The 14,629-nt window shown below is 38.5% G+C and overlaps 1 protein-coding gene across 1 annotated transcript; it reads right to left on the bottom strand.

The window, feature by feature from the left end:
• Positions 1-227: 227 nt before the first annotated feature.
• Positions 228-6,218, bottom strand: LOC122774930 (cysteine-rich venom protein latisemin). Its single transcript, XM_044034542.1, has 9 exons — positions 6,136-6,218; positions 5,939-6,006; positions 5,572-5,575; positions 5,172-5,272; positions 4,762-4,852; positions 3,667-3,809; positions 2,906-2,991; positions 1,613-1,695; positions 228-741 (listed from the first exon to the last, which is right to left on the bottom strand). The coding sequence occupies exons 2-9, from the start codon at positions 5,996-5,998 to the stop codon at positions 605-607; spliced, it is 705 nt and encodes a 234-aa protein (XP_043890477.1). The 5' UTR covers positions 5,999-6,006; positions 6,136-6,218; the 3' UTR covers positions 228-604.
• Positions 6,219-14,629: the final 8,411 nt, after the last annotated feature.

The raw sequence follows: 14,629 nt of genomic DNA, 5'->3' as shown, positions 1-14,629 counted from the left end.
AAAGCCACCAGGGGGTGACTCTTGAGGAGTTGCATTTCAAGTTTCGGGTCTTCATCAATACAACATGATGTCACTTTTGTTAATTATGGCACTTAAGTGATGATCGAGTGGACTCTAGGGGTGATTGACAGGCCAATCGTCCAATAGCAGGCGAAAACCTCAAAGCTGGCACTTATTACATTCAGTTCGCTGTCATACAACAGAATATTGACACAAAACACATGACACCCAATTAGTCCATTTATTGATGAATTATAGTCGCCCAATTTACCACAACACAGGTAGTTCTAACTGCTCACATGGTCACATCGGCTGTTCACCTGACGCTGTATGACTTTAGAACCTAAATTCCCCAAACATCAAACACATGCATACAAACACAGTCATATTGTTGTTTCAAAATACCAAAGATCCACAATATATCCCCCTTAAATTCTGAATTTTTGAAAGACTCTTTCTCTGTTAATGTGACGCGAGTATATTATCCTGATATGGTGACACGGTGCTGTTTTTTTTTGTTTTTTTTTTCACTTTAGCCTCTGAACCAAAAGATGATAGTGTGGGAAAGTCAAAGCATGGTTAGGTTAGACTTGCAGATTCGTCGTCAGCCTATTGGGATGATTTTATTGGTGCAGTTACACGAAGCAAAACACGTGGCCCTTGCTACAGTGTTATTGCATCCGAGATTCACTACCATGGCCGGACAGTTGCTGAATGGGTTCACATAGGGACATGGGTTGGCTGAAATGAAAACAAACAAACAAACAAACAGTTACAACAGCAGTAGCAGAGGTTAAAGCACCGTTTATTTTCTACCTCAACAGACATTTCATTTAAGATGTTTTTTTTTATATAATCTTCTATTCTGAAGACAATAATGGCCACATGTGATTTTGAAGTTTTTCCTCCAGCTTTCTCTTTTTTTTCTAAAGATTTAAACAGATTAAAGGCAATTTTCTGAGAGGAAAAAAAATCTGAATTTTGAGGGTTTTTTTTCTCAATTTCGCTTTTTTTCTAGGATTTAAAGAGATTAAAGTCAGATTTCTAGGAAAAATATGTCAGAATTCTGACTTGAGCTTCAAGCCAAATTTGAGTTTTTCTCTAGATTTCTCTCCTTTTTTCCTAAAGATCTAAAGAGATTAAAGTCAGAGAAAACAATTCTGACACCTTTTTCACATTCTAAAATTAAAGAATTCTGACCTTTCTTCCCCTGAATTATAAATCTCAGAATTCTGGCTTCTTCTTTTTTTTTTTTTTTTTTAACACATTTGTGTTTGTTTCCAAAAAACATGTGGCCAGAATCCTCTTCTGTAATTCTAAATTCAGTTGTTCAATAAAAATAAATACATCTATATATGTATTCTGTCATACATGTTATGTATCTTATATGTCCCATTCCGTTAGAATGTCAAAAAGTGTATGATTTAATGTAGATAAAAGGACAAAAATGATCAATGCTTTCAGGTCACAATACCTGAAGAATCACAATTTATAGTATTGTGATGTGATCAAATCGTGATTAATTTTGTTTGTGGCTAAATAAACCCTCATATTTACAACAGAAAAAGGACCTTTTTTTAACTGCTCACAGTAACTGATGGCGTACACTTACTGCAGAGTTGATTTACGCAGCTGTTGTTACAGGAACCACAAGGACGTCCAACTTTGTAAGGAGGCCAGCCCAGGAAGTTTCCTCTGTTAAATAAATGGGGAGGGTGGGGTGGAAGACAAATGTTTTTGACTCGCTAATAAAATATATCTCTTTAACAAAAACAAATACCCAATAAACTAAATATTAAAATGAGGAACCTTTGTCAAATCTCTGAAACAAAAATGCATAATGGCCAATTAAGGTTGTCAAAAGCACGGTTCCCATTTGGGCTCCTTGGTGTTTTTTGGTGAACCTGCTTTACTTTGTCATTACTCAATGTGAGCGGGAGAAAACGTGTGTCTAATGGCGCTTTTCCACTGTGCAGTTCCAGCACGAATCAAGTTGGCTCAGCACGGTTCGACTCTTAATCATTTTCCATTACTTCACAGTACGTCCTCAACATGGGCAGAGTCATCATAGCACGGCTGCATGAAACTGCCGTGACGCCGTTTTATACGTGACACAAACACACAAACTAGTCTCAGTCAAAGCAGTTGTTTTTGGTTGAAGTGAATCATTAGAATCGGTTCCGTAGTGAATGGGTTGTGATTCGGCTCACGATCGCTGGCTTTCAGCAGTGCTGTCGTTAAATACACCAGACTCCTGTTAAATGTTGACATTTTAGACATTTCCTCGACTAAATGTTGGAGATTAATGGAATGTTTTCAGGATTTTTTAATTCTTTTTAACTGATCTACAGTTCGGCATTTTTCGCTGTGTCAGACATCGCGGTAATGACTCACCAATGGGTGGCAGGCACATATTATTATCGACTCAGCTCACTTGGAACCTCGTCAGATCAGCTACTGAAAAAAGCACCAGGTACCAGGTGCTATCACTGAAGGAAAAGCAAAAAAAAAACAACAAACGAGTAGAGACGAGCAGTGCCGAGCCGAGTTGTGCTGGAACTATGTAGTGGAGAAATGCCCTAGTTCTCGGTGCTGGATGTAGCTGGAGTTGGCGGTCCCGACCGTTCCATTCTTTGGCAACCTTCCCTTGGGGGGGATGGTACGGTAGTCATCTGATTGTTGTCTGTGTATCGTGTAACGTTCTTTGTCGTCGCACCAGTACGATGTCTCGTTAACTTGGTCATCATGCCAAGCCTACACCCCGCCCACCAACTAAAGGTTCTGTTCCCAGTCGAAACGCAAGCCTGACCTGAGGGCTTTACCATTCCATGTTCTGAAGTGTGAACAGAAATTGCTGCTTTGAAAAGACAGTTTTGGTGTGAATGAGTGAATGAGGGTCACATACGCTCGATAATAGTGGCAACCGTAGAGATAGGTGCCGTTGCAATTCTTCACTCCACAGCCGACCTTGTAGGACGTGTTCCACACCACCTGAGGGCAAAAAATAAACTCAGAATCAATGCTTTCAGTAACTAGTCGTATAAAACACTTTCATAATCGATTGATCTTTTGATGATTTTCTCCATTAATCTTGTGAGTACTTGATTGGTCCATAAAATGTTCCTCGCTGCATCCCAAGCCTGGAAATGATGACGTTCTCAAATGTCTTGTTTTGTCCACAAACCAAGAATTAATCAGTTTAAACACCTAAGCCTCAAAATGTACGTGTGGTCTTTTTATTGTTGTTGCTGATTTTAACCATAAAAGGGCCAGAAAATGTCCTGTAATTAAGTGTTTTTTGCCCAATTTTCCAGAATAACTTTCAATATCTGGCAGTCATTTACAGTTTACTGTATGTTGAAATAGTGTAGTAACAAGTTAAAATGATGAAATGTCAGATTGTGTGTGTTAAATTTGATATTTGTTTGAGTCTTTGTCTCAATGTGCAAAAACAGGCCGAAAAATGGATAGTTATTTTCAGGCATTTTTTTCAACTCTCTCCTGTCTGGTGACGCTGATTCATTGGTTTCCTGCAACAGCGTGAGTGAAATTACCGTAATAACCACACAGTGTTGACATGCAAACTCTTAGCTTTCAGAAACTGTTGTTTTACCTATATAACAACTGTCTTTATTAGTGCGTTACCAACAATGTGCTTAGTGTTACCTGTGTGTAGTGGCCGATGCTTTCTCCATTGGTCGATATGTTGGGATACTGGTAGTGCTCCACCTCGCTGTGCCAGGCACCAATGGCCTGCGACCAGGAGTAAGGCGAGTTCGAATAGAACAGGTTCTCACCTAATTGATATCCTGCTCAACGGGAAGAGAAACACAGAACAGCAGAAAATTAATGGACAACTGCAAATAATATATAATATTTTAAAAGAGACAACACCACCTACATTGTGTCATTTGTTATTTAAGATCCTGGTATTTAAAGCATTCATACCATTGTATTGAATCTTTGCGCTCCCTCATTCGTTCTTTGCGCTCCCTCATTTGTTCTTTGCGCTCCCTCACTTGTTCTTTGCTCCCTCACTTGTTCTTTTTGCTCCCTCGTTTGTTCTTTGCTCCCTCAATTGTTCTTTCTCCCTCATTTGTTCTGCGCTCCCTCAATTGTTCTTTGCGCTCCCTCACTTGTTCTTTGCTCCTCATTTGTTCTTTTTTGCTCCCTCATTTGTTCTTTTTCGCTCCTCATTTATTCTTTTCCCTCAATTGTTCTTTGCTCCTCTTTGCGCTCCCTCATTTGTTCTTTGCGCTCCCTCAATTGTTCTTTGTGCCATATTTTTTTGTGTATGGGCGGGCCTTAGGAATCTGCCTGCCGATTGGCCACTGAGTTTTGGGGCGACAGCTCAATAGACTTGAAATAAATATCACATTGCATAAAATGTTAGTATGCAAGCCCTCCATATTATTCTCTACCCTTCAGGTAGCTCTCGGTCTCAAAAAGGTTGGTGACCCCTGCTCTAGAAGAAGTATTTATGCACAAATGAAAGATGTACATGGAAAAATAATTGTGCTAATAAAACAAACATGGCTGCAAACTGTTTGGTGCATCCACAAAATGTTTCGGAAGTGAATTCTACTGCTAAAAAAAAACAAAAAAACGTAGATGCTTCAGCAGTTTGGCCACGTAATTGCTTTATGGCTCCTCCCCTCCCGCCCTTGCACTGCCGCTGTATACTATATGTGGTATACGTACTGTAGCTTTAAGGAGCAAGGTGTGGTGGGGAAAAAGAAAAGAAAAAGAGGATAAATGTACCATTGAGCATGCGGGAACTGGGAGGACCATGAGCCAGGATGCAATTTTCAACCCAGGCCTGAGCTGTAGCTTCTAACGCAGTGCTGTAGCTCTGCAAGAGAGAGAGAGAAAAAGCTTTATGTCACAACAATCAGCCATCGGACCAGCCTATACATTACATACACAAGGTTACAGACACACTCCTGACTGATTATACAGATACACTGTGTTGTCACATTGCACATGGCATTTATATTTAATTAATTTTTTCTCCTTACAATCAAACAATGGAGACACTGGAGACTTGTTTTCTGAAACATGTAGAAACAAGGGATAGGGAAAAGATGGAGGCGAGATGATCCGCTGTGGCGCCCCCTATAGAGGGAGAAGCCAGAAGAAGACAAGAAGAAGAAGTAGAAACTAGCACTGACCATCTGCAGCATGTTCGATGCTTGGGGCTGAACCAAACGTCTGTACCTATTGTGAACATCAACGATCTCTTTCCGAATCCATGTTTTGTTTGTGGAGATAGCTGCATGCACACACACACACACACGACACGCCCAGACACACACACACTCTCACATGAGTACACAGCAGATTAAATATGTGACATTTACACTGACTTTTAATATCCCAAGATATTACTGTGCCCGCTTTATTGGTTCTAAAACAACACAACATAAGAAGCACATGCAAAGCAAACCGTGCCACCCACATCCATCCCATAATCTTGTTTGGATTGGGACACATCACATTTTCGGGACGCGGACACAGTGGCTTGGGAAATAAAGCTGCTCGCTAAAAGATCAACTTTAACTTTGCACTTACCGCACTGTGGACGCCGACGCCGTGGGTTTCGCAGCAAATTAAAGAAAACGAGAGGAGAGAAGAAGATCAAGTCATGTTCCCATCAAACACAGGAACTGAATAATGTATTTGAAATAGGTTTGTAGTTTAAAAATGATCTGTAATTTTTTTTAAATATATTAATTATTTGATGATAAACCAACCCACTTAAAAAAAAACGTATTTTCCATTGGAAACACCACAAAAAAGTACTTTTTACTACCTAAAAAGTGCCTACTGTAACCTAAAACTGCACTTGGGTGCTACAGTCAGACCAAACCAACAGTATTTTCCATTGGAATCACCCAAAAAAGGTACTTTAGAACAAATATTCTGAATAATAACTCACTGTATCACAGGCGATCTGTGCCAGCTGCAGCATCAAGGTGCAAATCATAAGTGCTAACATCCTTGAAACTGAAGAGAAAACATGTACAGAGTATGTGTAGTATTATATAATTATGTTAAAATGTATAATTAGATTCTCGTTTTGCATAATCCAGAATTAATTGGAGGGAAAATGCAAAAAAACCTGCAAGTTCATACCTGTGCTTGGTTCCTCCAGCCGGTGGAGATGAGGTGGCACTTCTCACCTCTCCCGCCCTGCTTTTATATCGCACACAGCCTCTCGCTGTAGCCATGGTGACGGCACAGCGCCCTCTTGGTGTTGTTAACGATGCAGCATGGGATCAACGCGAGTCAATAAGGAATTGTCAAGCCTAAGTAAGGGTGTACAGCAGTGTTGAAACCTGGTCTAATGTGACCTCAGGTTTACAGACTGTGAAAGTGAACGGTGAATTAATCCAGAGTAAATAAAAGTGGGGGGAAAGAAAGCAGAAGGTAGATTACATGGTGCAATTCTATAGTCGTGTATGTGCATGGATTAAAGTAAAGCAGCTCATGTGGACTGAAGACACACCCGTCTCGTTGGACTTTTGGCACAAAAAGAGGCGACACATTGTAAAGTTGGTACTGATGTGTGTGTGGCGAAGGTGTAATGTTGTGTTTAATTTATGTATCTAAATATAATACGTATATACATAGAATATAGGCAGAAAAGCAAATATGATCAGCACATTTTCAGCAAACTCAATCTCCTAATTATTTAAATACACTTTGAAATGTGATTGTGTGCATACATACTGTATGTATACATATATATGTTTAAATGTATTATTATTATTATTATTTATTATAGTTACTTACTCATTTGTTCTGCCCTTTCAAAGACTCCATTTGCGTTATTCTAAGTGTGTTTTATATTGTTCAAATTTCAAATTTAACACAAAAAACCTGGTGTTCATGTACAACTACTTTGTTTTGTTTTTAAATTAGTTTTTCTTCATGATAAAAAAGTTAATAAATTGTAAATAACTGCCAGATATTAAAAATTATTCTGGAAAAATGGGCAAAAAACACATTTTCTGTCCCTTTTAATGTTTAAAATAAGAAGAAAAGACAAGAAAAAAAAAGCAGTTACACCTATACAGTACAAAATTATACAAAAGTACTGAAAGGGAGTGGTATATGTAATGCTTTCCAACTTAAGTCTTTTAGTAAATAAGGTCCTTAAAACTGTAATAATAATAATAATAAATAAATAATAATAATAATTGCAGCTTAAATACATATCTCGTCCATCACCAATCTCTGTTTCCATCTCTGGGCTGTTTGTTTTTTTGCACACTGTTCTCAGTTGGGTTGTGTCCAGCTGTAATCCTCTGATAAACCCACTGCAAACCACTTGTCCAGCAGACAGCAAACACAGAAACTACTGTACAACCATCACGTTGTCACAAACAAGGCCTCAGATGGATGAATTCTTTGCCGTGTGTACACAAAGTATCAAGAAGAAAATGCATTGGAACTTTTAACAATCAGATGTGAGTATATACTCAATTTTATCCCACACGTGTGTTTTTTTTTTTAATTATTAGGACATAATTTCAAGACACATATTGTCTTAGTGCAAACATAAACGTGTCCAGTTTGAAATGTCTGCAAAAACCACAAAGACAACAAATTAAGTGTAACGTCAGAGGGTAAAAGCAAATAAAGAAAAACCACCAGGTGTCTTGAAACTGGACTTACAGCTTTAGCAGGTGGGTGTTTGTACACGGCGTAAAAAAGCTTTTATGTCTTCTTCTCTGTTTTTGTTTTTTTCTGATTTTTCAGCTTCTGTGAATATTTCCTGGTTTATTTGCTCCAAACTGAAGGAGTTTGGTTTGTGGGGAAAAAAACCAAAGCCATTTAAAAACATTTTCTGACCAAACAACGAATCAATTCATCGAGAAAATTATGAAAATAACCAGTAGTTTCAGCTCCGGTTCAAACGTTCACTTAGTTTCCAGGTTACGTTGATTGATTATGGTGCTCAAACCTCACTTCTGCGCTAAATCCTTTCCAATTTGGTACAAACGTTCACCTGGATTTACAGATTAAAGGGATTAGTGTTTCGTGGTCAAAAGACAAGGTCGCGGTAAACTCTCTTTTGTCTTCCTGATCGAATTCCATGTGCGAAAAAACAAAACACGTAGACTGAGACTGCACAGGCTAACAGCTGATGGGTGGTAGTGTGCGGTTGAGGCTACTTAAAGGTGTTGTGTTGATTGTTCTGACTGTTCTGACTCGAGCGAATACTGTCGCCAACTTTTGGGTCCCACGCGTGCAACGATGACATTAGTTTTAGTGCACACGCCCTTTTCGCTAGTCACACCACCGTGTGTGCGCTGTCCTCATCGCTCAAAGTGTTTAATGTGTTTTTTCACACTGTCTTTTTATTTAAATCTCGTTCTAAACTCAGACAAATCAACCTTCATGTTGTTCTCAGACTCACACAACTTTCCAGGGTTCACCTGTTTGAGGAATTGCTCTCCATGAAACTGGGTTTTAATCGATAACTAAATGAATCGTCAACTATTTTGATTAAAACGAGATTTCGGATTGTTTCAGCTTCGTAAATGTGAATATTTTCTTTGTTTCTTTGCTCCTTAATGGAGAAAATAATCCACATATTAATTAATTGTGAAAATAGTCGTTAGTTGCAGCTCTAATCTACTCCTGTGTGTCTTTTGAAGGTCCAAGGAATGTTTTTACGTCTGTGCTGGACTACAGCAGGGGGTTTGCACAGGTCTTGAAAGTCTTGAAAAGTCTGGAATTTTGTGTCATAGAGTCCGAACAATATACATAATAAATGAAGAAAAGCAAATAGAAAGTTGAAATGTCATTTAAACACAAACACAGGTACAATCGCAACAAGAATAAAACGACATCATATTATTATGATTATTATTATTATTTTCTGTTTTGAGTAAAAAGGACAAGCACCCTGTACAGTGATGCTCGGGATTATATTTATAACAAACTTTAAAGCTCTAAAAACATCTTGGGTGCGTTTCCACTATTATCTTCAGGTCTACTATTGAAAAAGTCCATGGACTTACAGTCTTCATTGTTCCAGGACTTCTTTTTTACATGCAGAACAGTCCACAAATTTAGCTGAAAACTGAAGGTCTTACTTTCTTTATTAATAAAAATCAAATATTACATCTCCATCAAACTAAATTGTGCAAAAAATACAAAAACCTGTTGATTAAATGACATAAAAATTGAGAAATCATTAAGAAAGCACTGTAAGAGTTCACAAAGCAATTCTCAATACATAATAGTAATAATAACAAAAATGAATAAATAAATAGGTTAAATAAACCCTAGTTTGACTCTTTTAAGTTGTTTTTATCTGTCGATCTGTTTATTTATGTGATTTCATATTGTTTTCTGTTTATTGTTTATATTATTATAACTTATATATCCTGTGTAAAACTGCTGCCTGACACTCTTACAATACAATTTATTTCTGGTTAAATCTTTTTTTAAAAAAGGTAACTCCTGTTCCTTAAGAGTTGTTTTTGAAGTCGTGCAACGTTACGCAACGTGTGCCACGTTTCAGTTCATCCAATAACTCTTCATCAACGTCTTTTAAAGGATCCTCCGTGATCTCTGTGACTTCGCCCTCTGGGCACCGTGAGTTTCTCTACAGTCATTTGAACCAAGAAGAAGAGACGTGATTATGTCTTAATAAAAAATGATTGCTGTGCTCGAGGGCTCCGCCACAAATTCCTGCACAATACATCCCGTTGTTTCCCGGATATTTTAGTCTTTACGGGAGTATTTGACGGAGCGGAGACGGGATTTAAACGCCGCACGACTGGCAGCAGCCCGCGAATTAAAATATCAAGTTTTGCTCACAACGAGAAAGTGGTACAGTGTAATTTTATACAGTAAATACCCAGCTCCTGATCTGTGAAGTCACAGAACAGAGCACTTTGTTCTCCTCCGTCGCTGCTCGTAAACGTCTGATGTCGTGATGATGATGGATATTGTGGGTGTAGTTCTTTATGTACTCATGGCGTTTACGTATACGTTCAACTTAAGATCCTCTCCCTACAACAAAAACCCTTCCCATGAGGTGAGAAAAGCACACCATTTAAAGTAAGCAGCTCTGAGTGCGGCTGCGGGCCAATCTCCTGGGAAAGGAAACCTGACAAACTAATGCGGTGTGAAAGTGACGTGACGTCGCGGCGTGAGAGAAAGTATTCTTTTGCAATGCCGTCCGCACAGAATGAAACGTTGTCAGAGTGTCATTTCTGACACGTCCTAGTAACATTTCCATGTATTTGACGTAAAATTCCAAATGTAGTTGGGAATCTGAATTTTTCCTACTTCCTAGTTGGAAGTTTTCAATCGGAACACCCTCACGAGTCACATTTCCAACTCGGAAAGTCGCAGCAATCTCCCAAACAACGACACGGGATTCCAAGATTTCCATTTAAACGCTGCTATTTTTAAAATATACGTTAATATCACTTCTTTGTTATTTGTTATAACTCAGGGGTCTCAAACAGGGCCCCCACATTTGAGGTCCTGCGGCCCCACACTTACCACATTTAAATTTATAATGAATAATTTATAATTTTATAATGAAAACTGTCCCAAACATGAAGAGTATTTTATTGATTTTTACTCATCTCTGATATACAGCAATTTATTCCAATTGTTGTTTTTAAAGTGCCTTATAAATAAAGTTGAATTGAATATTTTTTATAATAAAGGCAATAATACATTAGGGCATATTTATCACAATGTTAAATTCAACATTTGATTTTGTTTTAACTAACTATTGCCTACATGTTATCTTTGACTTAATGTTTTTGTTATTTACACATTCGTTTTGCGTCATAAATGTATGTATACATATTTTTTTGTCACAACACTTTTAGATATAATTTTAATTTCTAATGACTAAACAGGACTTTCTTTCACTTGGACACACTAATTGTGTGAGAAAATACCATATTTTATCTGCGTTTTCTTTGGCCGATGCTGATGCCAATTTTTGCAATGTTGTAGTTTCCTAATCGATCCACACGTTCCTCCTCTCGTCCGTTGTGTCTGTCGATTCCTCTACTTTTGTGTGTCCAACTTTTTCATCTTCCAAGCATAAAAACTTTGGCACGATATTTAAAGACCTTTTAAAAAAGTCTTTGTTTCCGTTCAAAACAAACAAACAGGCGAATGGAAAAGCCTCCTCTTGATATCAATGTCCTTGGAAATGTAAATAATAAATAATCCTCTGTATTTATACAGATCCAGTTTAACACAATATACGGGGACACAATCACTGTCCAAATAAGACATTTTTTTTGCCTCTTATACATAATCCATGAGATATCCAGCAATATGTGCAATGTAATAAAACTAAAGAAAACAAACAAACCAAGACAAATATAACACTTCCTTGATGATTTTTACATTTTAAAATCTTTAAAAACGAGACGTAAGCAATTTAAATCCACCACCGAGTTAAAACTGAAACTAAAACTGAACTCTCATCTTTATTTTGCTAATTCAAAAAAGTGTTTTTAATGGTTTTGCAATACGAGACTTTTAAGTGCTAATCCTCCAGCGCTTTGACCAGTACCACTTTCCAAGAACTGTGTACCTACTTTGCTCAAAATCCAAATGCAAACACATAATATTCCACGCATGCATTTATGACATTGTCCCCGTTAATATTACATGACCACAGCGTCATTTTTGCTGTTTTATTTTTTGTTTCATTTTATAAGTGCATAGAGTTTGAAAAGTGACAACATTAAGAGCAGGATCTAACAGGGCGGGGCTAAATACAATACATAAAACATAACTGCATGTACTAAAGTTCTCAATGTAAACACCATAAAGAGCAAGACTGTAATGAAACCAGTAGAGTTCACTTCCCACTTTAAACACTGGGGGGCACTGTCACATCTCTGGTCGCAGGGGAGCTGTGGATGCATCATCTGTGCTCATTGTATAAAAAAAAGAAATCCCAGATTGGACAGTGTCATTATTTCATGACAGAATGAGGAGTCTCACTCCTCAGAACACTCGTGTACGCCTGAGTCTTCTGTCCCCTCCTCTTCAGGACACGTCCAATGTGATTTGTCCCCCCCCCCGAAACGAGCAGCGAAGTCACATTTTCACGGGACATTACACCCAAATAATTTGCAGCTAAACAATAAAACCACTGAGGTGAAGATGAGAGGATGTCACTGTGAAAATGTCAATTGTTGCTTTTTTTCCCCCCCTTAAAGCTGCAGTACGTCTTTTTTTGTTGTTGTTTTTTTGTTGACGCTATTATTCTTTCTTTTGTTTGGAGCAAAAATGTCTTTGCTGCGTCCTGTCAGGCAAAACTATCAGACCTGACCAAAGGAGCGTTTGTACGTATACAGCAGCAGAGCCTGTTGTAATATAAAATAAACCACTTCCTGTGTGCAGCAATGGAATGTAGCTGGATGACACAACATCTAAACACTACTCTACTGGGAAACAATTGCTTAGTATTTAATGGTATGAACTAAATCTTTAAAGACCCAGTATGTAACATTTATAGGGGGATTAATGGCAGAAATGACCGTCATTACCTTGTGCATATATGTAATCACTTAAAATAAAATGATGTACTTTAAGCTCATTGGCAGCCCATATCCAAGAGGAAAGAAAAGATGGCTTCTGACCAAAGGGTTGCTGGTTCAAGTCCCTGCCCAGCATGGTACCCAATCCCCAATGCTCATTGTTAATTTGACACTCTAAATTGACGCCTCGTGCTGGTCCCAAGCCTGGATAATTGGGAGGGTTGTGTCAGGAAGGGCATCCAGCGTAAAGAGTCTGCACGAAACTGCCAAGACGTGGTTTCATACGCGACACTAACACACAAACGAGTGACTTAAAGTAAAGCAGTTGTTTTGGGTGTAACTGAATCATTAGAATCAGTCAACTAAAAAAAAAGATTTGTTCACAGAATCGTTCAGTACTTCCTGCTTGTCTCTGCTTGTAACTGAAATACCACTGAATGGGTCGTGATTGCACGTCATGATCTGAAGGTTGGAGATTAACGTTAATGTTTTCAGGGATTTTTAAGTCTTTTTAAACTGATCTACAAACTGTTCGGCATTTGTGCGGTTTGATTCCTGTGTCGGACATCACGCTCATGACTCTTCCAGTAACGACACTCTCTGACCAATCAGTGGCCGGCAGTCCGTCGACGTCACATTTCAGTATTGGCTCAGCTCGTTTGGATCAGATCAGGTACTATCACTAATGGAGTAGAGTCAAGCCAAGCCGAGTCGTGCTAGAACTCTACCGTGAAAAGCTTCATAATTCTTACACACTGTACCTTCAAGCCAAATATTTAACAGATATTACCGCAGGTGATCAGCAGTGTGGATGGTTGTAGCATTTTAGCCTTCAGTTTGATTTGATGGAGTTGAACTGAAACTGGAAACCGGTCAACATTAACAACTTCACTGTCTTTTGTTCGAGAATTCCGACCCCGGCTCGCTCCATGGGTGTCTCCAAGATACAATTAGCCAGATTTCCTCTTTTCCCTTCCAGCATTGGACCTTTTATTTTCGACGTGAAGGTGAATTAATGCAGGGAAAACCATCCTCCCTAAAGCAGACGTATGGTCCTCTACCCAGATCTGGATATGTATGTTGGGAGTTTTCCATCCGTGCTTCTAGGAAGGGTGATTGAAGTGTAATGGGACTCCTGATGTGACGGGCAAACAGAGGCAGGAAAGTCTCCATCTTTAAAAAGAGACATGTCATTAATTTGCAGCCCGGAGTTAGATTGTCGTCGCCACGTCTGAGCGACACAATGAGGACTCTCCTTGAAAAGACAGCAACGACTGTGGCAAATGAGAGCGCGGAGCTCCTATTAGGACGAAAAGAAATGACATTGAGAGCAGCCCAATGTCATGATCACACTGGTGTAGGACTAGTTAGTCTAATCACAGTATGTAGAGAGCGTCACCAGTAATTATGGCAGTGGCTCAGCCTTTCACACTCTTGTTATCCAGCTGTTTTTCCCCCCCTCAGCTTGTCAGTGTCATTTTAATTTGAATCTCCTCACTCTTTTGATTTTATACTTTTTCTTCATTCAAAGAGGACTTATTTTTAACATTTCCTCAAGGGCTGCAATTATTGCAATAGTGGCTGCCAACTATAATGATTATTGATTAATATTTGAGTGTTGTTTTTTTTTTTTATATAATTTAAACTGATTTTTTTCAGCTTCTAAAATGTGAATATTTTCTAGTTTATTTGCTCCATATAACAAAGAAGTCATTCAAACTGAATATGTTTTACTTTGTGGACAAAACAAGACCTTTGAGAACATTGTGTGGTCTCCATGGTCAAAGGTCCAGTATGCAATACATATGTGCACCACTAGAGGTCACAGTTGAGCACATGTGACGGGGCTTATGTCACTGAGCTAACATGAATCATCGGGATGAAAAGAGCTCTTTATCACAAAAACAACGGCAGACAAACATGTTTTTTTAACATTTTCTGACACGTCATGGCCCGAACAACTAATCGAATTTTGAGAAAATAATCAACAGATTAATTAATCATGAAAATAATAGTTAGTTGCAGCCATAATTAAGTGGATGTTGTAGCTCAAACATGCTCTCTAGCTTGATTTAGCCTGCTTC

This window comes from Solea senegalensis, linkage group LG9, assembly GCF_019176455.1.
Source record: "Solea senegalensis isolate Sse05_10M linkage group LG9, IFAPA_SoseM_1, whole genome shotgun sequence".
NCBI classification, from domain to species: Eukaryota; Metazoa; Chordata; class Actinopteri; order Pleuronectiformes; family Soleidae; genus Solea; species Solea senegalensis.
This window is presented reverse-complemented; position numbering and strand designations above follow the sequence as displayed.

What these genes read in the sequence shown, in the direction of transcription:
- LOC122774930 (XM_044034542.1), bottom strand. Translation starts at nt 5,998, where the DNA reads ATGTTAGCACTTATGATTTGCACCTTGATGCTGCAGCTGGCACAGATC. An exon ending in GGTTGCCACTATTATCGAGC is followed by an intron (nt 1,696 to 2,905) that starts GTATGTGACCCT and finishes TTTATTTAACAG; the next exon opens with AGGAAACTTCCTGGGCTGGC. An exon ending in CTGCGTAAATCAACTCTGCA is followed by an intron (nt 742 to 1,612) that starts GTAAGTGTACGC and finishes TTTTCATTTCAG; the next exon opens with CCAACCCATGTCCCTATGTG.